Raw genomic sequence first — 22,670 nt, forward strand, 5'->3', positions numbered from 1 at the left:
TGGCTTTCCTACACCATCCCCCTGCATGCCGCCGAGTCTCCCAGAGGGGGGTGCTACAGCTTCTGTCTTGCGCAGACAGCACCTGGACTCTGAAAGCGTGTTTTTTCTCTTGTTTCTGTTTGCATGTCTCTTTTCTTTACTACTCCACTATCTAGGTACACTTGTGCGAAATATTGTTCTTTTCGGCGAAGCCCTTCTCGTGTGCCGCAGCTTTCCCGACCGCCTTACCAGCACGCGCTTTGTAGTACACCGCATGCACGCGGCAAAGTGTTATCTTGCAGGCAACACAGTGGCATTCTTTGTCTCCCGGTCTCCGTTCCTCAGTGTTTGTTGTCGGCCAACTCGTTATGCGGCCGGATGTTCATTTCGTGGATATGACATTGGATGTCATGAGTGAATGTATGAGTTCGCTACATCAATATGTGTGTGTGCCCACGAATGTATGCTGCGGAAGGACGTTTCTATTTCTCGGAGTTCTCCAGTCTTCTGCCCCTCTATCAGTTTGGCATCCGTGTCTCGTAACTTGATCATGCCTGTGTGCAGATGTTTCCGTATATAAGGTAGCTTGCCAGGCATATCACTTCAAGCCATCCAAAGCTTTGCGATAATCGGCGCTGATTCGCCTGTCTTGGACCCCGGACTGAGTTGAGCGCCCGCAAGGGCGAAATAAGAGGCGACATCACTGCGTCAATGGCCAGCACAGGCCTTGTTCTTATCAGAAATTAGCATGTCGGGCTCGAAGCAAACGGCGCTGTCCGCCTTGGAAAAAATCAGGCGGCAGCGTCGAGGGGAGGCCAAAGCATCGGAACAATACGAAGTACGTGCCGGATGCCGGATGTTACTGAGCACACCTGTGGATTTTCTGCATATGGACTTGTCTTTGCACAGAGTGTGTCTCCGCACGGAAATGGCAGGTACACGACGGCTAGGCTGTGACTTCGTAATGACTGCCCGCGCTCAAGGTCTTGTGAGTGTCACTTTTCCGTCTCGATCGCATTGTGGCATTCGCCTTCCTGAAGGAGTAAGTTTCAAATTGTATAGTTGTATCTCGACAAACCTCCGTCTGCCGATGCTGTAAGACTGGGCTCGCGTGTCGCATGCATCGTGCTTCGCAGGTCAAAGATGAGAACGCAGAGATCTACCAAACCGTGACGGAGGAGGACTACCAGAAGCTGAAGCAGACAAGGCGTGCTCAAGAGTGGATCGATGGTGAAGGTGAGGCGAGGACCCTGCGTCATTTTCCAACGTAAAAGGAGCAAACAAAGGGTAGTGGTGATGCCTCTTGTTTTCTGCCTGGATTTACCACCTTCGTGTGTGTGTACGGTTTGCATGCTGTTTTTTCTATATCTCGTCGTGATCTGACGTCTTTCTTCGACCTTTTTATCCTATCTGTGCTCTATTTTCTCGGCAATGTACCGGCTGTCATCTGAACGACGGAATCCCTCCTCCTCCCTACCTCGCTCTTGACGCTCATCGGCTACCAGCGCGCGCTACTGCGAGCTTGCAACAAGCATGGGCTCAGGCGCAGAGACAGAAGACACACGCCGCACCGTATTGTTCGTTTTTCTTTTTTCAGGCTACAGCGATGACGGCGAGGAGTGGTGGGTGTCTAACAGCGAGGACGATGATGAGGAGGAGGACCGCGCGGCTTCGCGTCGCGAGAAGCGGAGAAAAGAAGGCGACCGCGAGACGAAGAAAGCCAAGAAGCCGCGCAACAACGCACTCGCTGCTGCGGCAGCCGTGGCAGCGGCCTCCGCAGAGGCCCAGGGCATGCGTTCTCTGGTTCAGCACTTCAGCGCCAAATCGGTGGAGTCAAACGCCAAGCAAGAACACAGCATGCTCACGCAGCGCTACGTCGAGTCTCTGCAGTCCGTCGATAAGCTCTTCGGAGACGACGACGAAGAAGACGGCGAGTCGGCTGCCGGTGGTGCAGGCGGCTTCCGAGCCGTGGGCGGGGGCGAAAGGAGACCGTCGCCGGATGCCGATTCGCGGGCGGGAAGGGCGAAAACGGCGCGCCCGCCTGTCTCCTTCTCCCTCGAGAGAGAAGGCGCAAGGAAATCTGCCGGTGCAGAGGCGGATCAAGGCGCTTCTATGTTCTCGTCCTACGCGCCGTCTTCGTTTCTCGCCCAGTTCGGTGTGGGGCGAGCGGCGGAGAGAGCGCCTGGCCTTCAGGGCGCGCTCGGGGCGGCGTATGTTTCTGCGGGGAGCGCCCCTGCTGTCCCTGGCGGGTTGGGCGCACGGTCCCGTCTCTCGGCGCAGCGAGAGGAGTTCCGCGAGACTTGCGGGCTAGTCGCTGAGCAAGAGAAGGGCGCGAACGGCCTCTCCCGCGCAGACGCGGCGGCTGGGAACCGGGAGAGGGGGGCGGGAGGTGAGGGAGAGGCGCAGGGCGCGGGGGGCGCTGCAGGGGAAGAGGCGTTCTTCGAGTGCGAAGAAGACGAAGGCGACGAGGAAGAAAGGGCCGCACAAGGCGAAGAGGCTGGCGACAACGCGGACCAGACACTCTTCAGAGCGACAGGAGAGTACGAGGCGAGTGGGCCCGTGGTGCCAAAGAAGGGATTGACGCTCTTCATGAAAGACGACGAAGAGGACGAGAAGGCTGAGACCCAGACGGCCAAGGGGGGAGCCGGGGACTCGCAGCGGGAAAACGGAGGCGCGAGCATGTCTGGGGGCGACGCGCAGGCGGGCGGAAAACAGCTGCCGGTGTGTGAAGACGGGACTCTGCCATTCTACTTCTTGGATGCGTGGGAGGAGGCGGGCACTCTGTACCTCTTCGGGAAGGTCTGGAGCGCGGCGGCGAAACTTGAGAAGGACGGCACCGAGCCCAAGCCTCTGCACGCGTATCGCAACTTCAGCCCGCCGCAGAGCTGCTGCATTGTGGTTCGCGATATGATGGTACCGCTCTTCTTTCGGACTCGCGAGCAGGTCGACGTGGCGACGCCGCTGGAGGGGGGGGCCCTCGACGACGCTGACTCGCAGGATCGATCGGGGGAACACCGCGACAGGGAGGCCGAGCCGGCGGACGGGGAAGGCGGCGGCGACTCGGAGGCGCGCGAGCGCGAACTGCGCCGCAGGCTGGAGCGCCGCATGGAGATCACCAAGGGTTTCTTTAAGCAGGACTTGCCGCGTCTGAAGCAGAAGTATCGCTGGCGGAAGGTTGCGATTAAGGGCGTCTTTCGCAACTACGCATTCGATGCCCCCGACGTGCCTCGCGGCCGCGACCAGACCTTCGTGAAGGTCTTCGTGCCAGCCAGCGCGCCATTGCTGAGCCCCGAGGACCTGGAGGGCGAGACCTACACGCACGTCTTCGGCGTCGGTCAGTCGCTGATTGAGCTGCTGCTGGTGAAGCGCCGCATCAAGGGCCCCTGCTGGTTGCGAATCAAAAACTTCTCGCTGCCTGAGTCGGCTCTCGACCACGTCTCCTGGTGCCAACACGAAGTGATCATTCAGTCGCACAAGGACGTGCGTCTCTGGAACGCATTCGATAAGACTACGCAGACGCGACATGCCGACGGCTGCCCGCCGCCGCATCCCCCCCTCACGGTAGTCTCTCTCGCGGCCAAGAGTGTCCAAGTTCCCTCGATCGCAGCGGGTGCGCACGCGTCGGAGACAGACCGCCAGCTGGCGATGGCGTCCTTCTTCGTCTACCGCGACGCGAACATCGAGGATCAAAGTGCGCAGCCGCGGCTGAGCCTGCACAACATCTTCTGCGGCATCCGCCGCGTGCGGACAGCCGGCGGCGCGACGGCGCGCGTCAACGCCGAGGGGCTGCCGCTGCAGTTCTACGAGCTCTGTTCGAAGCAAGGATTCGGCATCTTTGACGCCGAGAAGACGCTCTTGCTGAACTTCATCAACCGCCTCGCCGCCGCCGACCCCGACATCCTAGTCGGGCACAACATCTACGGGATGGACCTCGAGCTGCTGGGGCAGCGGTGCGCGGTCCACGGCCTGCCGGTCTGGCATCGCCTCTCGCGTCTGAAGCGCCCAAAGCATGTGAAGCCGCGCGTCAACTCGAGTTTCTCTGTGGGGGGACGCGGCGAGCCCGGCGGCTTTGGAGCTTCCGGACTGTGGGGAGGGCGCATGCTGACTGTCGGGCGCCTCGTGTGCGACACCTACATGCAGGCCCACGAGCTGTTGGGCCATCGCGTGAACTACGACCTCGTCCCGCTGATGCAGGATTTGTTTCTTGCGCCGGCGCTGGCTGTGACGGACTCGGCGAGCGCGAAGAACTGGGTGACCAATCTCCAGCGGAGTATCCGCGCGCTGCGGCCTTTCCCGCAGCCTCAGGAGCTCCTCGAGTTGTTTCAGAGACGCGAGCCGCAGCCGCTGCTCGTCTGCCTGCAGATGTGCGTCCAGGAGACCTTCATGGCAGTCGTCCTGTGTTGGCGCCTGAACTGCCTGCCGCTGACCCGCGAGCTCACCACGATTGGAGGCAACCTCTGGGCGCGATCGCTACAGAATCAACGCGCCGAGCGCAACTCGTTCCTCCTCCTCCACGAATTCCACCGCGAAAAGTTCATCTGTCCCGACAGTGAGGACCCGTACTCCCGCGGCGCGCAGAACAAACGCGGGCGCGCTGGCCGCGGAGCGGGCGGCGCCGTCCCCGTGAAGGAGGAAGAAGTGTGGGGCGACGAGGAGGCGCCTGGCCCCAGAGAGGCGGAAGAGGAGAACGAGGGGCCTCGCGAAGGAGACGAGCGCAGCGGAAGCACCCGCGCCAAGGCGGCGTACACGGGAGGCTTGGTGTTGGAGCCTCGCGTGGGGTTGTATGACACCTTCGTCATTCTGCTAGATTTCAACTCGCTGTATCCCTCAATCATCCAGGAGTTCAACGTCTGCTTCTCGACAGTCAAGCGCCCGATGCGCCGTCGCCGACGGCTCCAAGGAAACGGGGGGACGCGAAGTGCCTTGGAGGATGGAGAGGCTCGCGAGGAAGATGGGAATCGCGCGCATGCTGCGGAGGAGGACGTGCAAGGCATCTTGCCGACCCCGGGACTCCTGCCGCGCGTTCTGAGGCAGCTGGTGCAGAAGCGCCGCGCTGTCAAGGCGTCGATGAAGGGCGAGACGAATCCGGTGAAGCGCGCGACTCAGGAGATCAAGCAGCTCGCGTTCAAGCTCACGGCAAACAGTATTTACGGCTGTCTTGGGTTCAGCCGCAGCCGATTCTACGCGAAGGAGCTCGCGGCGTTCATAACACAGCAGGGCCGCAACATCCTTATGGCGACCAAAGACAAAGTGGAGCGCGGCCTCCGCCTCGAGGTCGTGTACGGAGACACCGATTCCATCATGGTAAACTATAGAACTGCGCCCGTAGCGACGGGAGGGGACCAGCCTCCAGGGGCGTCGACGGACTTTTGCGTGGCGGCGAGTCGCTGCATCGGCGACAACCTCACGCCGCATAGCCGAAAATGTATATGAATGTGTATTCCTTTGCGCGAATATCAAGAGAGACGTTTCTGTGTGGATGCACTGCGCTCAGATCAACACGGGTCTGCATGACGACGGCGGGCAAGGGAAGACCTTCGCAGCAGCTGTCCGTCTGGGCGAGCAGGTGAAGGCGGAGATCAACAAGAACTACAAGAAGCTGGAGATCGATTTGGAGGCCGTCTTCCGCCGTCTGCTGCTGCTGAAGAAGAAGAAGTACGCGTGCTGCATCGTCCTCGACTACGCGAAGCGTCAGTACAATCTCGAGCAGAAGGGGCTGGACATCGTGCGACGCGACTGGGCGAAGCTGACCAAGGCCGTCGGCAACCAGCTGCTTCAAATCATGTTCCGCGTGGGCCCCGAGAAGCCCAGCGCTCTCGCCAACGCTCCCGCGGCGGGCGCCGAGGGCGCGCCGGCCGCGGCAGCGGGGCCAGAGACAGAGAAGGGCGAGGGCGCGGACGCGGACGCGATGGACACCGTCGTCGAGGAGCTGCACGCCAAGTTGCGCGAGGTGGGGAAGCAGATGCGTGCGGGCCGCGTGCCTCTGGAGTTTTTCGTGATCACCAAAGCTCTCACGAAGCCTCCGCACATGTACGCGCGAGGCGCCGGAGGGGCAGTGATGCATCCGCATGTCCAAGTGGCTCTTCGCATGCAGGCGCGCGGCCTGTCGGTCAAGCCGGGCAACGAAATTCCCTTCGTCATCTGCACGGAAGCGAGTGCGCGCGCGTTCCTCGAAAGCCGGGAGCCCGCGCCCGAGAGGGCAGACAAACCAGGAGACGCCACGGAGACAGGCTCGAGTGAGCAGGCCCCCGGGGGCGGCGCGGGCGCGAAGGACCGGCGCGCGGGGGGCACGGGGCCGCTGAGCCCAGCGGAACGGGCCTTCCATCCGCGCGAAGTCGCGGCGAACACGGCGCTGGAGATCGACGTCGGGTACTACCTCGAGCAGCAGCTGTTGCCGCCGATTCAGCGCATGTGCGCCTACGTGGAAGGCACTAGCGCCGCGCGCCTCGCAGAGTGTCTCGGCCTCGACGGCAGCAAACACGCGCGGGTTGACGGCGGCCTCGCGCGCCAAGGCGACGGCGACGATGCAGACGACAGCCGAGAGGCGCGTGAGAAGGCGGGCGAGGAACGGATCATGGCGCTCATCTCCAAAAGCGAGGAGAAGTACAAAATGGTGAGTGGAAAACAGGCCGGCGGGCGCAGGCGGGCGGCATCGGGAAGACCCTCGCTAGCCGACACAGCACACGGCCGTCTCTCGAAGCTTCGCGGGAGTAGCCGCATGCTGTCGCTTTGGCCAGGCGCTTCACAGAGAGTGGAACATGCAGACAGCCGCTACAAAAGAGAGGGCACCCGAGAGAGAGACACGGCGATGTCTTGCACGATTGGTATATTCACACATAAAAGTGTGGGTTCAGTTGCATATTCACATGTATATTTTCGCTAGGTATTGGGGGTTTCTGCGCGCGTTCCTTGGGTGATGCGGCGCGCCGGAGGCTCTTCTCTTGAACGCGCCTGCATAAAGCTTATCTTCACGTCGCGAGTGTGAGCGCAGCGCCGGCTTCTCCGTAGGCTGTCGCGTCGCGCGGCCCCCTGGCATTTGACAGCGCATTTTCTTTCTTCTGTGTGCGGATGCAGTACAAACTCCCGATTAACTTGCCCTGCGTGGCCTGCAAGGCCGTCATTCCCGGAAAAGACGTTTTGCAGGTCAGCTGCGGTTCCCTCCTCGTGTTTTCTCGCTGCTCAGTGTGGTGTGGCTCGCTAGACACGCTCAACGCGAGTATGTTGAGCTGCAGCGCCGCAAACTCCCACATTTGATTGCTGGTTTAGATCTCGGAGGTCTCTGTTGACTGGGTCACGACAGCTCGCAGTGCTTGCCTCTCCGCGTTCACAGTTCTTCGGTCTCTGGTCGGAGGGCGGGCGCGCGGGTGCACTGCGTCGATCTGCAGTTGCTGGCTTCAATTGCCGCGCGTCTGTGTCGCGAATGACTTTTTTCAGTTCATGCGCTGCCCCGCATGCACGCGGTGGGTCGCGCCGTCGATGCTGCGCAATTTCGTGCGTCTCACCCTGGCGGCACTGCAGAGCAAGTTCTCGCGGCCCTGTTTCAGGTGAGACGCAGAGGCAGACAGATCCCGAAGGCCCTACTGACCATCTCTCCCCCTTTGCAAGTGACGAAAAAGACACGCAGAACAATGCGCTGTCTCGGTTTCTGGAGGCAGTCGAGCGACTACGAAGAAGGGCCTTAGCTGGCGAGGCCCGCGGTGGCGCGGTCGCCCTCGAAGGCCAGACAGAGTCCGTTGCCGTTTGTGCGTTCTTCGCAGACACGCAAGGAAGCATGAACATATCGAATTTGATCATGCTCCTGTGTGTGTCTCCGCCTACACCCGAGCGCTTGTACTCGGCTTTTCGGCAGGTCTGTCTGTGCTTTTGGACGCGGATGGTGTGTGTTTTTGAATTTGTTCGTGTGGCGCAGGTGCTCATCGTGCAGCGAGCGCTTCGACAGACTTCCTCCGCCGTCTGGCTTCGCCTCGGGGCGCGGCTCGCGTTTCGTGTGCCCCCGCTGCGAAGAAGGCGAGCTGCGCGAGGAGCTGACGGCGCACCAGTTATACATGTACCTGGACGAGGTTCAGTTCTATCTATCCGGCGACCTCACCTCGCAGCAGCAGCTGCTGGTTGAGCGCGAGAAAGACCGAAATCCGGAGAAGGCGGCGCTCTTGATGCAGCGGTGCCGGCGCGGAGGGGTGGGCCCCGCGCACCCGCCAGCCGCGGGGGGGGCGTCGAGCTCGAGCAAAGACACCTGGCTGATTCCCGTCGGCGTCGATCCGAATCTGGTCACCAAGGTTCTGGAGGAAGGCCGCGGAAAGCCGCCGAGCTTCAGAGAGCGAGTGGACATCCGCGACGGGCTGGAGACCGCCTATCAACGCGTGCGCGAGGCCGAAGTCCCTCCTATCAAACGCGGCGTCGAGCTCCGCTACCCGCACGCCGTCGCGGCGTACATCTACCTCGAAAAAATGAAACAGGGCGCGGCCTGGGTGGACATGCAACAAGAAAGAGAAAAACTGCAAAAGGTACGACAGGGCGCGTCAAGCGCAGGCTTAAACCCTCAACCCTAAAGGCAATGGTCCATTATGTTACTCACGGCGGACCAGTGCCAGAGTCTGTCGCATTTTTCTCGGAGCGTGCGACGCACTCTCGGAAGAATGGAGCTAGAAAGAAATGGATCTAGATATGTATGCAGACAGTGATATATATATATATATATATATCTTGCTGGACAATGTGCGCGCGGATATATCGTTTTTCTAGCGAGATGGCAGCATGACTGAATGAACGTCGAGTGCACGCCTGAGCAGGAGCGCGCCGAGAAGCACCGGCCGCTGCCCTACCACATGCACATCAACATGGAGCTCATCGAGGGCGGAGAGCAGGGTCCCCCTGACTCTTTTAAGCTTAAGCATGCTTGATTACACAAATCATGCGACAGCGGGGTAGTCCGAGAAATATGCTGCGTGCGAGCTCAAAACATAAAAGCGACCGTCATCAAACGACACTCACATCGTCAGGAGTGTGGAGGCTTCGAGTAACTCCACACTCGCTAGATGTGCGCCTCGAGTTTTGCTTTCGTATGGGACCGCACTGTGTGCCTTTCCTCTGCAGATGGTCAGCGCGGTCTTGGAGCAGAACGCCTACAGAATGATTGAGTAAGCCAAGGCGACAGAAAAGTCTTCACGAGTATGCCGATACATGTCGATTCATTTCTTGCTCTGTGTCTGTCGCTGTCAACGCGAGGTGGGCGCCTATATGTCAGCGTCGAGTGGCATTCGCTCGTGGAATCCGACAGCGAGCAACCCGCGCCATGTATAAATGTATACATATGTAGGTATATTTATGTGTTTGGATACATCCATATGTGTAGTCGCAGGAGGCGGGTCCATGGTTGTCCATTGCAGCAAGGCTGTGTGTATCGACTCAGATCCGGTGCGTAAATGTCTGCGTGCGCAACTGTGGAAGTGTGGTGGACGCATTTACACAGCGCTCTTCGCCTGCGTGCTCTGCTGTTTGCTGCAGACTGCGGAATGTTTTGAGCGTGATGAAAGTGTCGGTTCCTCTAGATCCCGCGAAGAGACGGTGGCAGATTCTGAGATGTCTCAATCGCGTCAAGGCCCGCGAGACAGAACGCAAGGCGTGGGGCGTGGAGCTCCGGCACCGTGGGTCGTCTCTGGCTTCCCTGCTTGATAAGAGTTCCACGCTGAAGGAGGAAGAAAAGCTCTTCGGGCATCAAAAACTTCACTCTTCGCTCACGTGTCGTGTCTCAGATATCGTTGTGAAGAGAGAAGGGACGGCGGAGTGAAGCCCCTTGCGCACCCACACGTTTAGAGTCTAACCCTAAGTCGTAGTCTACAATGCGGGCTGGTGTGTGCGTCTGTATGTAGCCAGTCCCTCGTGCTCCCGACTTTGCGCGCTGTCTCTCTGCCGAGGAGGTGCTTTGTTTTGCTTTTGCGTTTCCGGTCCGTCCCCCCTGGTGCCTTTCTTTATGCTGTTGTGTTCATTAAGTTTCTCTTTTGTTCAACGCGCATTCCCAGAATGTCTTTAGACAGCGAATGCAGGCGCGTGACAGCGAAAGCGCCTCTGTATCTGTGCCGGTGGTGCGAGTTGTGCCCGCTCGTGGACGCCTCAATGGAATTTACTGTTTTTGGCTTATTTTACGTGTTTACCGGCATCAGTTCAAGTCTCTGCAAAGGCAACGAGATATTGCAGACTGCATGCACGCGCCTATATACAAGATTTGCGTGGCGGTTAAACCGGAATGCGCGTCTTTCCACCGGCGCGTTCGGTTCACCCTGGAGACGTGAACTTAAAAATTAGCATTCAACACTTCCGGGGTCGCAGGTTGCTCGGTGCACTAGTGCAGATGGCGATAAAGGAGCACTGAGATACCGAAAATTAGAGCGATCACTCGCTCACGAAACGGCAGCTACCCAACCCTCACTTCGTGATGTGTTCAGGATGATGGCCGTGAATGGAGATGGCCGCTGTCTCTGTCAGTCAGAAATTCCGGTCATTCAGGGGGGCGAACATTCACAGAATGAAGTGGAAAGAATCAGTAGAAGCGGTTGACGCTCTATTTCTCACCGCCTGCAATCTGCTCAACCCTCTACTAGAATGTCAGTGACCTGTCAGTCTTGTACATTACAATCGTATCATTATGTGCAATCAGTTAGATCTGGAAAAGCGTACGCACGTCCACTCCCACGTGTACACCTTAAAAATGCCGTCCCCAAAGTCCGTGTAAGGCGTACGTTTGGACAGATGGATTTAGCCTTGTAGACAGGCACATCCCTTATGGCATCTTATGGCAATGGCGGTACGTATTTTGCGGGGAGTGTCAAGAATAGTGTGGCCTGATTCAAGAAGGCTTGGACTTCTATGAAAATACTGAACTCAAAAGGGTACTTTTCTGCCTCGGCATTTTCCGATCGTGGTCAGGAAATCAACGTTAACGCCAAGCACGCACCTGTGACCTCGCAATACCGTCAGTGAAGTCTGGTGCTGGCCTCCATAGGCCCGGACACACATTGCGTGTCGTGCTTTGGTTATACGTACTCCACAAGTACGTAAATATACCCTTTCATGAGGCGGATGCATATAGTTGTGTACGCAACAGGCGTCTCACCTGTTATCTGGTCTCATGTCGGCGTCGCCAGCAGACAGCACTCCGTTGGAATGACCTTCCGCGTGTGTAGCGAGTCCACGGCTACAGAAGTGAAAGCCAGTTATTTTCTGAGGGCATTTCATATGGGGAGGAGCATGGAACAAGAAACTTGACGCTGTAACTTCGGTCCCCGTCGTGTTGCTGCCGCGCATGTGCATGCGCGCGAAAAAATGCCCGTGTCTTGTAGATGACGTTGTGCAGAGGCTTCGCCTTCGCTTTCTCGGCGTTTCCTTGCTTCTCCCCTTGCAGAGTGCATGCATCGTCTTCATCTGTGCGGTCTGGCTGACAGACACTGAATGTGGCTGCTTCGCCGAGGTTTCGCGCCGTTCCACGCGTGTGTGTGGAGAGCCACGCTGTGGCATCGCTCTGGCAAGTGGTTTACCAGCGGTCTTCCTATTACGCGTTCTTTCGATTTGCGCAGGTTCCAGACTTTTCCAGTGTGGAGTTTTCTCATCTCCGGCTTCGTCCGCAGGTGTTTTATGCAGCTCCATTTCGGTCAGTGTCTTTGGGGCGTCGTCAACAATCCCGCTGAGGCAACTATCTGAGGCCGCCTGTACGTATCGTGCCATATATCTTCGCTTTCCTCTCCTCCAGTACCCACATGCGCAAACGCTGGTTTAACTCCTTGGACATCTCGTCTGTGATTTGCCGTCCCTGATTTCTGATCCGCGAGCGGGCACAGTTCCTGTTGAAGCTCACATAGCGCTCTGCCTCATTCGAACTAAAAAGACAGGTGCTGAATCCATATACAGCTGCGTGTCCTCGACGCTACGCAGAGCTCTGTCTGAGTCCATCTGCTGTTCGCAGTCGCGCACGTGTTTGTAAAGTGGGTTGGGCTTGCATTTCATCCCCGCCCTTGGGCTGACTGACTTCCTTCTCCTGCGAAAACGAAGAACCACACCGGCGGAATAAATTGGAACTTTGCTTTCCCCTCTGCGTCTTTCAGTCTCTTGAAAAAGATGGATCACTGCCCGCCGGAGGGCGACTGCTTGGTCTGCTTTGATGAACTGTCTGAGGAGAACTACGCAGAATACCGCATGCCGGCGCAGTCAGCAGGGGCGAATGCGGCAGAAAGCGCTGAAGCAGCTCAAGGGTCTGTGGAGGAGGGAAAAAACACAACTTGGTTTCCATCAAAGTTCTGCGTCGCTTGCATCGAAGAGCTACAGGCGTCGCAGGTGCGCACGGCGGTCAAAACGTTTACCTCCCCGCGTCTGCAAGTCTCGTGCGAGGGAATCTCCCAGGATAATCCCTCAGAAGGCGCCAGTATGTTGCGCATGCGCCGCCGAAACGAGTGCTCTCAGCCGTGAGCCTGGCACCGTCAAAAACCCCACGCATGTGCTCGCCTGTGAATCCTGTCACTAGAGTGTCGTCTGTGCGTGCGCTTTTAGAGACTGCAGGCCAAAGATGCCGATTCGATTCCTCTGTAGGGATCGAGATGTGTGGGCTTACGCGTGCCCGCTTGTGTATGTTTCGTCTCTGGCGCTTCGCCCTGATGCAGAGGTCCGCCTATGTGCGGATCAAAAAACTCTACGTGCACCCAGCACCCCTTTGCGTATTTACACGCAAATACATATATGCATATATACATATATGTATATATATGCAGATAGGTATGTGCGTGTGTGCCTGAAAGTATGGATATGAACTCGCAGCTGTGCGACGTGTGAGCAGTTCAAGAGGTACTGCGACAGCGTAGCGAACACCACATGCGCGCGAGAGCAGCGCAGCTTGCTGGAGCGCGGGCCGCCGGTCAACCTCCGCGACCGGTTGGCGTTTCCCGAGTCCGACGACCAAGAAATCGCGGCGCTCTGGTACGCCAAGGACAAGGCCGAGCACAGCGCAAAACTCAAAGACAGCCTTGTAAGCGACGCGACGTGCCCTTCGCAAGTCCCCTACATTTTAAAAACTAAGTCGATTCCACAAGTTAGTGGCATAATACATTTCTTAGGGTTTCTCTAAGTCCTACTCGTGCAGACAGCTCGCGACTCACCCTCTGTGTTGATGTATGCATCAATAAATATATTCAAACAGTGCTCGCCCGTTCCGTCGTGCATTTCACACTCATCTTTACTCGAGGCGAGACAAGCCAGATACCGCGTTTTTTTCTGTCGCATTATGCAGGAGGGCGCCGCGCGAGATGCGCTTTGGAACAAGCTGAAGCAGTTTGTCATTGTGGACGAAGAACCTGAGCCGTCGGAAGAAGCCGCGACTAAAACAGCCTGAGAATGATCCCCCGTATCTACACTGTGCGCGAGTGCGTGTGGCTATATATATCTATATATATGCATGTGAATGTACGAGTGTATGCTTTTGCGCGCGTGCTTGTCAAAGCCGCAGCGGTTTACGCGGGGCAAGGCGGGTGTCGCTATCTGGGTGCCCTTCATTTAGCGATAAAGTCCATAGTTTTGAATCACGTGAAGTATTCACTATCTGTCGACACCGTTATACACATGAGGTATGCAGACGCAGTACACGCAATCTCGCCTACTCAAGTGGCTGTCGCCTAGATGGCCGTTCAAGAGACATGCCAGCAGCGCACAGAGCGTCGTGGGCGCGTTGTGAAGGCCTGCCGCTGTAGGTATGCTAGCATAAATGCTCCTGCGGAGTGACAGGCCCATTCTGCGAGTGTAGCTATTGGAGTTCCAGCGAGCGCGCCATTCATATGTGCGCGACTCTCGCTTTTTTCCCGTTGCCTGCTGTCGCACTGCGGAGATGCGTTAGTCACATTCGCGCCTATAAGGGATCGCGTAGCAAGCAACAGACCATTGGGCTGTGGCACGTAGTCACCCTTTCGAGAAAAAGAAGCTACACTCTATTGAAACGAGAGTTGAATCGCGGAAGCTGCACCCCGCAATCGGCCATTGAAGGTTTTTCAGTGACGCACGGGAAGGCGGTAGAAGTTCGCTAACCGACATCGTCGGGGAGTCGTTCCACGGAGCTTTGCTGCTGCGTTGCTCAACTGACGACGTCCTGAGCCTTGACCACATTCATGGAGCGGAGTTGGTAACGCGTGAACGTAATCAAAGCCGCTTTTTCCTTTGTGACAGCTTACACCACCGCCCCAGTGGACTTTTTGAGACAGCTACAGGTGGTGAACTTCAAGCACCAACTACATTACGATTCTTGCACATCGGTCCCCATCTATGGTGAACGAAACAAGGAACGCCTTTGTGATTTCAGACGAAAACGTCTCGTTCAGTAGATGCTACACACCGCCTTCCACTGTCCCTCGTTCTTGCCGCAGTCCATGCAGTTCCGAACAGGCTCAAGCAAGGACCAATTCAGCATGGAGCACAGAAGAGAGGATGGGGCAGAAAGCCGTTTCTTCATCAGATCAGTCCTTCCGCAGTTTCTATGCCGATCTGCGGGCACCCGCGCACACGCATAGTGGCTATTGCACATCGGGTTTTGCTAGATGTATTCGCCAAGAGAAGACGATCGACGCTACGGACACGATTTTCAGTCCGCAGGAGATGACTTCTCCGTATCCTTTCCCTCAGGTTTCTTCTCGGGAAGGCGCAAACAAGAGGCGTCTGAAACGTATATGGAATACACCACGCCGCTAACCTGCGCGGCCCCTGGCGCCTTCACAGCAGAATCCAGGAGTTGAGGGAACCTCACGGACTCCAGTGTATCGAGGAAGGAAGCACCCTGCTGGAAGACACTTCTGAGTCTGTGTATCACTTTGTTGCAGGCTGCCAAGCAAAACACGCATAAGATGTCTGGGTGACTTGGGGTACCCTACAGCTGCACGTGTCGTCTTGCTCCTTCTAGGTTCGTCTGGTTTGTGACGCGCATCGTCCGGAAGTTTTTTGGTGAAAAGCACGTGTACCTTTAACGCGCTGAAAAACAAAAAAATTTTACGATGGCGAGGTTCTGGGCCGAAGAGGAGTGTACGCGTCAAAGTGTGTCTCCCTTGCGTACGGTCGGGGAGCTGGAGGGGCAATTTGTCTGCAGTGTGTGTCTTGTTTCAGACTGAGAGTTGGGTTTTTGGCGTAGCACGGCAAAGTTGCGACGCAGTGTTCCCTTGTTCATGTTCAGCTGCCTCCTTCGGCGAGATACACGTATCTATTGGACGTGAGTGCTGTGTCACCACCATGAAGCAACCCCCTCCCACATGCATTTTAGCAGTGTCTCCGCTCGCTCCCCCGTAGAGAAGCGGCGGATGCCGCGCCGGCTGCTCGTCTGCGGCTTGGTGTGTGTTTGGTCTCTCCACTTTCACATTTTCTTGCTTTTTGGTCGGCACTTTTTCCACCTACGCCTCTGGTTGCTCATTGCTTTGCCTAAAGGCAACTAAGCTTCTCGAATTTTCGAATTTTTTCGTTTTCTGTACGAGATGCCGGCGATCGCGCAACCAGCACCTGCCTTTGAGGCAGAGGCCGTCATGGCAGACGGGACTTTCGGCAAAATTTCCCTCTCTCAGTTCAAGGGCAAGAAGTACGTGATTCTTTTCTTCTATCCTTTCGACTTCACTTTCGTGTGCCCGTCAGAAATCCTTGCTTTCCATCGCCTGCAGGGAGAGTTCGAGAAGCGCGGATGCCAGCTGATCGGCGCCTCTGTAGACAGCAAATTTGTCCACAACGCATGGAGAAACCTTGAGCCCAAGGACGGCGGCATCGGCAAGATTTCTTTCCCGCTTCTCGCGGATGTGTCGCACAAAATTGCGACAGATTACGGCGTTCTGCACCCCGAGGGCATGGCTTTCCGTGGTCTGTTCTTGATTGACAAGGAAGGCATCCTTCAGCACTCGCTCGTGAACAACCTCCCCCTTGGCCGCAGCGCTGAAGAGGCTCTCCGCATGCTGGACGCACTCCAGCACGTTGAGCAATACGGGGAGGTGTGCCCAGCCAACTGGAAGAAGGGAGACAAGGCAATGAAGCCTACTGCAGAAGGAGTCAAGGAGTACCTCGGGAGCCACTAAACGCCGTTCTTATCTACTGAGTGCGTATTGCACGGGGACAGCGAGTGGAAAGCAATCGTGTGCAATCTGCAGCCGTTGCGTAGTGGACGAAGGTGTTGGTTGGCCCCGGCTGTGTGTTCGTATTACGTGCGAGTCGCGTTTGCTGAAATATATACTTTCTGGTTGTGAGATTGTGGTGTCCCAGAATTTGTTCCGCATTCGCATATCAACAGTCTTTAAACCGTAATGCTGGGTTGCCCCTGCCTTCAGAGGATTAGACAATATCAGCTGTATGACCCAGGTGACAGTTTACCACGTTCTGTTTCGGTATGCTCACCCTAGCGGTGTTGACAGGCAAGGGGGGGACGTGATTGCCGATGCCGCCGCACAACGACTTTGTAGAAGCATCTGCGCAAGCAGCTCGCGTGTAGCAGACAAGTAGACTTCTTTAACAATGTCGCCGGCACTGTTTTAAAGAAAAAACAGCGCCGAATGCGACTATCCGCGGAAGGAAGAGGCCGATCTAGGACGGCTGATCACCGCCAATTCCGCGGCATTGAGAAAGCTAGTGACTGACAGTACTGAGGTGCTTAGAGCGCTCGCGGAGAACAACACCGCTATTATTGCTGTCACGTTACAGCTTCCCGTGCTAAGCAAACAGCGAGGGTGCTGTGGCATACGCACTTCAGCCTAGCGTCGGGCGGACGCGGGTCCAGCGTACGGTTACATATCACTTGGTTTAACGACACAGCGGAATGACCTTTGTGTATTATAAATCCTGGTTTTTGATTCAGTTGGAGAATGTTCTGATCGGCGTCGTACTATTTGTCATGGTGCTTTCGACACTGGACCAAGCATATATACCTGGGCGTCTTTGGGACATACCATAGCACCAGACGTTCCTGTTTCCGAGCTGGGGTACCCTCGGGATATTAGCGAGGTCAGCGGCATTCCCCATTCTGTGGTGTTAAAACATACCGCATCAAAACACATGTCCTTGCTGTGACACTCGTACGCCCCCGTACCTTCTCGGTTGCCTCCCCTCACATATACTTGAACCAAGCCGAGCTCGGCCTCCTGGAAACGGTCGTGCGTGAGTTGTGGTTTCGTGGTCAAGTAGGCTGACAGTCACTTTCCTCCAGGACTAGTGTCAACGCTTTCTTACCAATGGTAAAAGGCTGGCAGCGCAAAGACGGCATGTTCACCGGCTCACCTGAAGAGCCGCATTCAGCACTAAAAGTGTTGAGTCCTCCTTCCACATTCGAATCGTTGTGGTAGCTCTCCGTCGCTTGACTACAGCGTCCCTTTCACAATGATCTTTTACACCAATTTTCGGGCACTGGCAAAACCGTTGTGCTATCAGCAGCGCAACGTGCGTCAAACTAGTGTTCCTATGATTTGTTGTGAAGGGTCGGTGTCAGGAACGGCAAGCCTGTCAACGTCATTGTCAAGTAAGCCTGAGCTCCACAGAGTGGGTGTTCATGGGTAACTTAGCACACAACGCCCGAGTTGGCAACTTGTCATTTTCCTCTGCAGAATCGCTTCATGCGTCGTTCTCTTATGCATGACTGTATATATATAACCGCAGTGCTAGAGGAGCATGCAAATTCATAAATATATATATACAAGGGTCCATGCATACGCGGTCGGCTCTACGTGAGCTAGACGCAGGCTTCGGCGGGACTTCATCGGTTCAGAAGAATCAGGGACTGCTCGGACTGACCACAACACGGACGCAACTGCTGACCGCGACCCCGGATGTTTTTTCCTCGTCCAAATCCTCAACGTTCGTCGCCGGCCGCGACAGCCACTCAATGCGGCGGAACAAAGGCCCGTGGACCAAGAGGGGCAGCACTTGAGGCGTTCCTTTATGATCGAGGCGCATTCATGCTGACCCTGTTGCGAATACGCTTGAGAAAACATAATTCAAGCTTTGTGCGCATAGTTTCCTATTGAGGATGAACTTCCTGATACCACGCCGACTAGACGACCTCTCTACCACGCTGGGGGGCAACAAAGGGCCCTGCCCTCGAGCGAAATTTCAGTGAAGAGGCTGCGTGAGGCGCAAGTGAGTCACAACGCGGAGAACTCCCTTCAGTGTTGACTTGGTTTCCCTTTTTGAAGGAAACTGAGCGAGCGCAACATACGAAATACAATGGACACCAATCCCGGTACGGGAACGGCTCTTTCTGCCCGAAAAAAGTACGTACACAACTGCACATAACATGCGTTCGCCGCATCCTCCCAAGGAAAAGACGCGTAGGGAGGACAGAGGAAACGCTGCATGCATTCACGCAGATACGCCAGAAACGGAAACGATCCAATGGAGCATATACGGTTGAACTGTATTATGATGGAGGTACACATGCATGGATATGAATGGAGGTAAGTCGGTGTACGGAAAAGATGTGACTCCCTCAAAGTCAGTTCTCCCGTTTTCCGTTCCCCCTGGCTACCCCGAGGGAACAAGAGAGACGTAAAGACCCGAAAGGGAAGCACCGGGGACCGCGGATGCGCGGTACCGCGGACTTCATTTGTCCGTAGTGCATATCTGCACTGAACAGACACATGTGCACTCCTGCTGCTAGTTGTGCAACAAAACACTGCGGAGACAACCAACGTAACGGCTGCTCACAGAAACAACTCTAAACGACTTGAGTGAGACACAGACTCTCGGCGCTTGCGCACCTGTCCTTTCTCCTCTCTGCATAACAAGAAACCACAACAGACACCACGATGCGCAGCCACAAATATGAGTTGCACCCCAGCGTCTCTGTCCACATATACAAGCGTACACATGCCTCAGGATGCAGAGCCTGGGAAAAAACAGCTACAACGGCGCGGGAGGTTTTCGCGCCCGGTGGACGGAAGTCCTCATTCGCGGTCCCTTCAGTGTACCGACGAACATCCACCGCAACAAAAACATAATACCTTCTCTTTCTCGCACACAATCTCATCGTTCAGATCGCCTTCACCTTTTATCCTACAGTTCGGCCCCTTGCCTGGCGGCGAGGCCTGCGCCCGCCACCGGGTAGTATTCTTAGCACAGCAGACAGCTGCGTAGACGTATGTTCTGGATCTCCACAGTCCGGCGGGTGCCCTCCTCACATGCTCAGTCGCCAAAACAAAAGCCATCGCCGCACTGCCCTTTTTGTCCTCCGTCTTGCCGTCCGTATCTCATAGTTCCACCTCGCGTTTTTCTCCGCCCCCTCACAGGCTCTAAAAAGGTTTCTGCGGCTTCCTCCTTCCCCGCGTCCCACGCCCCGCCCCCGCCCCACTCTTCACGTCTCCCACCTCCTCTAGCATGCGTAGCCTCCCGAGTGGATATACTGGAGATTTCCCTGCAGTCCGGAGACCTGTTGGCGCTGCTGGACGGCGCCGTGGATATCGAGGCCGTGAGCGCCGGCTCCCAGGCCGGGGTTGGCAGCGGGACCCGAGGGGCCTCCCTGAACAGCCATTGGGCCGCCTGCACCCGGCAGCTTCCCGGCGGTCCCGTCGTGGATCGCGTGGATTCTCTGGAGAAGAAGGAGGTGGGCGCTGTGGACGGCGCCGACCGTCCCAGAAATGACGATCTTCCTGTCGTTCGTCCCGGGAATCAGGTCCCCCTTCTGGCTGATTTGGATGCGAGCGCCGGTGGCGTTGATCACCTCCGTCACGCACGCCCCACTGCGACCAATGACCGCGCCGATGGACTGGTCCGGAACTTGGATCGTGATGTCGCAGGGCAGGCTGAGGGCGTCGGCGGGTCCCGCCGCGCCGTGCGCGTACAGATGGCCGCCCCCTGCGTAAAGCCCATTGCCGTAGGCGCCAGGCACGACGCCGTAGCCTGAGCCACCGGGGGCGCCGCCCAAAGCCGCAGGCGCGCCCGCAGCGCCGGGCTTGTAAACCACGTGCATGTGGTCGCGCAAGTAGGGGTCCGTCTGGATGCACGCTGCAATGGCCAGAGCTGCGGCGCGGACGTGCTCCAACAGACCCGTGATGGTGATCATGCGCTCGACCAAGCCCTCCTCGCGGCTGGAGACCTGGACACGTGCGCCCGTCGTGTCCTGCAGCTCGCGGATCTGCTGGCCGCCCTTGCCGATGATGATCGAGACGGCGGACTTGGGGATCGCCAGGCGGCAGGTGATCTTGGGCTGCGGAACCGACTCGGCGCCGCCGAACGACTCTCGCCTGCCGTCGTCCTCCCCCGGGGTGCCGTTGCTGCCTGCCGGCGCGCCGCTCGGCGTCCCAGTCGTCCCGAACTGCGCTGACGTGACCGTCTCCTTGATCTTGTCCAGCGTGAGGATGAGTGCGTTGTTCAGCTGCTCCTGCTCGCCGCTCATGACGAGGACGCGATCCTGCGTTCCAGGGTAAAACGCGTTCAGCGGAGACAGCTTCAAGGCGCAACCTGTCTGCTGTTCCATCGCCGCAATCGCGCTGCCATTCTTGCCAATGATTGCCCCCGCCGCCACGTTGTTGACGATCATCTTCAGGTAGCACGGCCCCTGGAAGGCCGACCGCTTCGCCGGCGCAACTGACGAGGGAGAGTCCATCGTGTCTGCGAACGGGAGACGGGACGGCGGGACGAAAAGCGGAAACAGATGATGGAAAAATGCGCGAGCAGGGCACACAAGACCTTAGAGAAAGAAAACAGCGGACATGCAGAGAGTTGCGGGCGTCCGCCCTGAAAAGCGCTTGCGCGCGCGGAAAAAAGACGCAACGGTGTCGCTCGCAGAAGCGGGAGCGAAACGAGACTGCCAGCTTACTACAGACACCTGTTCACACCATCTAAATAATAAAAAACAGCTCCGCGCCGTAAAATTCCACGTATACGCGCCGACACACACGTGAAAACTTGCGGCCTTGCGTTTGCAGACGAGAGCCTGACCTGCACCACTGCGAATAGATCCACGCCGCTACTCAAAGTGCTTGGGCTCGGAACGGGAAAACGAAAGAAAGCGGTCTGTCCCCTGGATGGAAACTAGCCTGTCATGCTGCGGCCGCTTTCAAACAGAAAACATTCCCCGCAGCGCGTGGTTGCTGTTTGGCGGCGAGTGCGGAGCCGCTCACGAAAAGTACCAATGCTGAGTTGCCTTCCGAACTGAGGAAAGCAGATGCTTGAAGAAGGACGGAGGAGGTAACACCCTGTGAAGAATCGCAGTTCGCAGTTTTTTGCGGCAAACTCCCCTCACTTTGGTTCATCCGTTCCGCGCTGACCTCTCCTCAGCGAAAAACTACGCAGCACAGTGGGGTCTCCCTGTCGACGCAACAACCAAGTTCTTGATGGTGTGCCTGCAGTTTGTGTTGGTACCGCCGTGGCAGAAAACGGGAACCACGACGAGGAAAGCGGTTTCCGTTGAAGACTGGAAACGCAGCACGACGCAGGAAGGGGAAACCAGGGGAACTAGGGATGGGACTAGGTGGCGGAACGCCAGAAAACACGGCAGACGGTAAAAATCTCTGCTCGACGGGCACCCTTCACCAACATTCTTGCCGCGGTAAATGCCCGAGGACTATGTACGTACGGTTCTTTCCTTGTTTCCATCACCTTCCAGTCTCCCACCTCCGCAAAAAACACGCCCGCCTGCGTCACCGACCACGTCCACTGTGCGCCGAGGTGTTCCCTCTCCCCCCTTCCTTTATGTAGCTTCCTGGGGAGTTGGCGGATGACGCAGGCTCAGGCACGTTAACGGAAACACAGGGAACCTCGAGTTTAAATCTTGTTCCGCCCCCGGGAAGATGCTGTCAGTTCAACGTTGCTGGACAAGCGTTAGCGATGGTGGATTTCCCACGAAGGAACTCGCCTAACGTAATGCTTTCTGTGGTGCGGACGTAGGCGGAGGTTGTCGTCGAACGAGGCAGAGATAGTCGCGGAAAGGCGGGTTCGGGCGCGGCTGGTGCCTGGAGAAGTCTCTCGCGAATGACTATGCAATCGCAAAGGCAAACCCTCAAGAGGACACGCGCAGACCGGACCCAGCTTCTTCAGTCAAAAGGACGAGAAAACGGCTGATAGTCTGTAATGCGACAAGGCAGTTGGCTAAATTTTGAAGTCCAAACACACAGCACAAGACTGGTGCTAACCGATGGTCTATGGCCGTATATATCGACCCTCGTAGCCGGTGTTCGTGTATTAGGCGGCGGTTCCTGAGTTCACCGGTTTTGACAGATTTTCTTCCTGTCCCATTGGATACAAACAACACGGTGAATCTGCCGCCTCTCTGTCCCTTATTTAACCAGATAATGAGTTGTACGCCCTAGGGCGGTCCAATGCTGTAGAACATTGAGCTGACCCAGGTATCCTCTTGCAGCGCAGATGTGGCGGCGACAAAGTTCATGTAATTGGATCGTACGGAAGGAAAAGTCGCTCTGCCGACGAGAAGCACTCCAGCTGAATCCCGGAAAGCAATGAAAACATGATCCGACAGCGCAGGTGGTACCCCCATCTTACGCAGCAATACGCTGAGCCGACTGAAGAGGCACACCTTGCGTGAGGATGAGACAAATCCTCGACGCCTTCAGGGCATCAGCCTGCGAAAACTTTTGCCTCGCTAGATGTCTTCGAGCAGTACCTCAACACGGCTCGTCTCCCTGGATCAGTTAGGCAATTGGTTGTTGACAGGTCACCCTGCTGGAGTGGCTGCCGTATTGTTCACTGACACTTTT

General features: G+C 56.9%; 4 protein-coding genes across 4 annotated transcripts; 3 read left to right on the top strand and 1 right to left on the bottom strand.

The window, feature by feature from the left end:
* Positions 1 to 727: 727 nt before the first annotated feature.
* BESB_007080 (uncharacterized protein) lies at positions 728 to 9,766 on the top strand (the record flags this gene model as incomplete). The annotated part of the gene is made up of 9 exons (XM_029359463.1): positions 728 to 817; positions 1,116 to 1,215; positions 1,577 to 5,283; positions 5,474 to 6,592; positions 7,054 to 7,122; positions 7,414 to 7,523; positions 7,889 to 8,483; positions 9,073 to 9,116; positions 9,484 to 9,766. 9 exons carry the CDS (start codon positions 728 to 730, stop codon positions 9,764 to 9,766), a joined length of 6,117 nt encoding a protein of 2,038 aa, XP_029222376.1.
* Positions 9,767 to 12,087: 2,321 nt separating this feature from the next.
* Positions 12,088 to 13,351, top strand: BESB_007090 (uncharacterized protein; the record flags this gene model as incomplete). Its single annotated transcript, XM_029359464.1, has 3 exons — positions 12,088 to 12,303; positions 12,800 to 12,988; positions 13,250 to 13,351. The coding sequence occupies 3 exons, from the start codon at positions 12,088 to 12,090 to the stop codon at positions 13,349 to 13,351; spliced, it is 507 nt and encodes a 168-aa protein (XP_029222377.1).
* A 2,113-nt stretch (positions 13,352 to 15,464) lies between these two features.
* Positions 15,465 to 16,049, top strand: BESB_007100 (putative alkyl hydroperoxide reductase/ Thiol specific antioxidant/ Mal allergen; the record flags this gene model as incomplete). The annotated part of the gene is made up of 1 exon (XM_029359465.1): positions 15,465 to 16,049. One exon carries the CDS (start codon positions 15,465 to 15,467, stop codon positions 16,047 to 16,049), a length of 585 nt encoding a protein of 194 aa, XP_029222378.1.
* Positions 16,050 to 19,327: 3,278 nt separating this feature from the next.
* On the bottom strand, positions 19,328 to 20,560 carry BESB_007110 (putative RNA-binding protein Nova-1; the record flags this gene model as incomplete). Its single annotated transcript, XM_029359466.1, has 1 exon — positions 19,328 to 20,560. One exon carries the CDS (start codon positions 20,558 to 20,560, stop codon positions 19,328 to 19,330), a length of 1,233 nt encoding a protein of 410 aa, XP_029222379.1.
* Between the last annotated feature and the right edge of the window lie 2,110 nt (positions 20,561 to 22,670).

This window comes from Besnoitia besnoiti, chromosome I (genome assembly GCF_002563875.1).
Source record: "Besnoitia besnoiti strain Bb-Ger1 chromosome I, whole genome shotgun sequence".
Taxonomy (NCBI): Eukaryota; Apicomplexa; class Conoidasida; order Eucoccidiorida; family Sarcocystidae; genus Besnoitia; species Besnoitia besnoiti.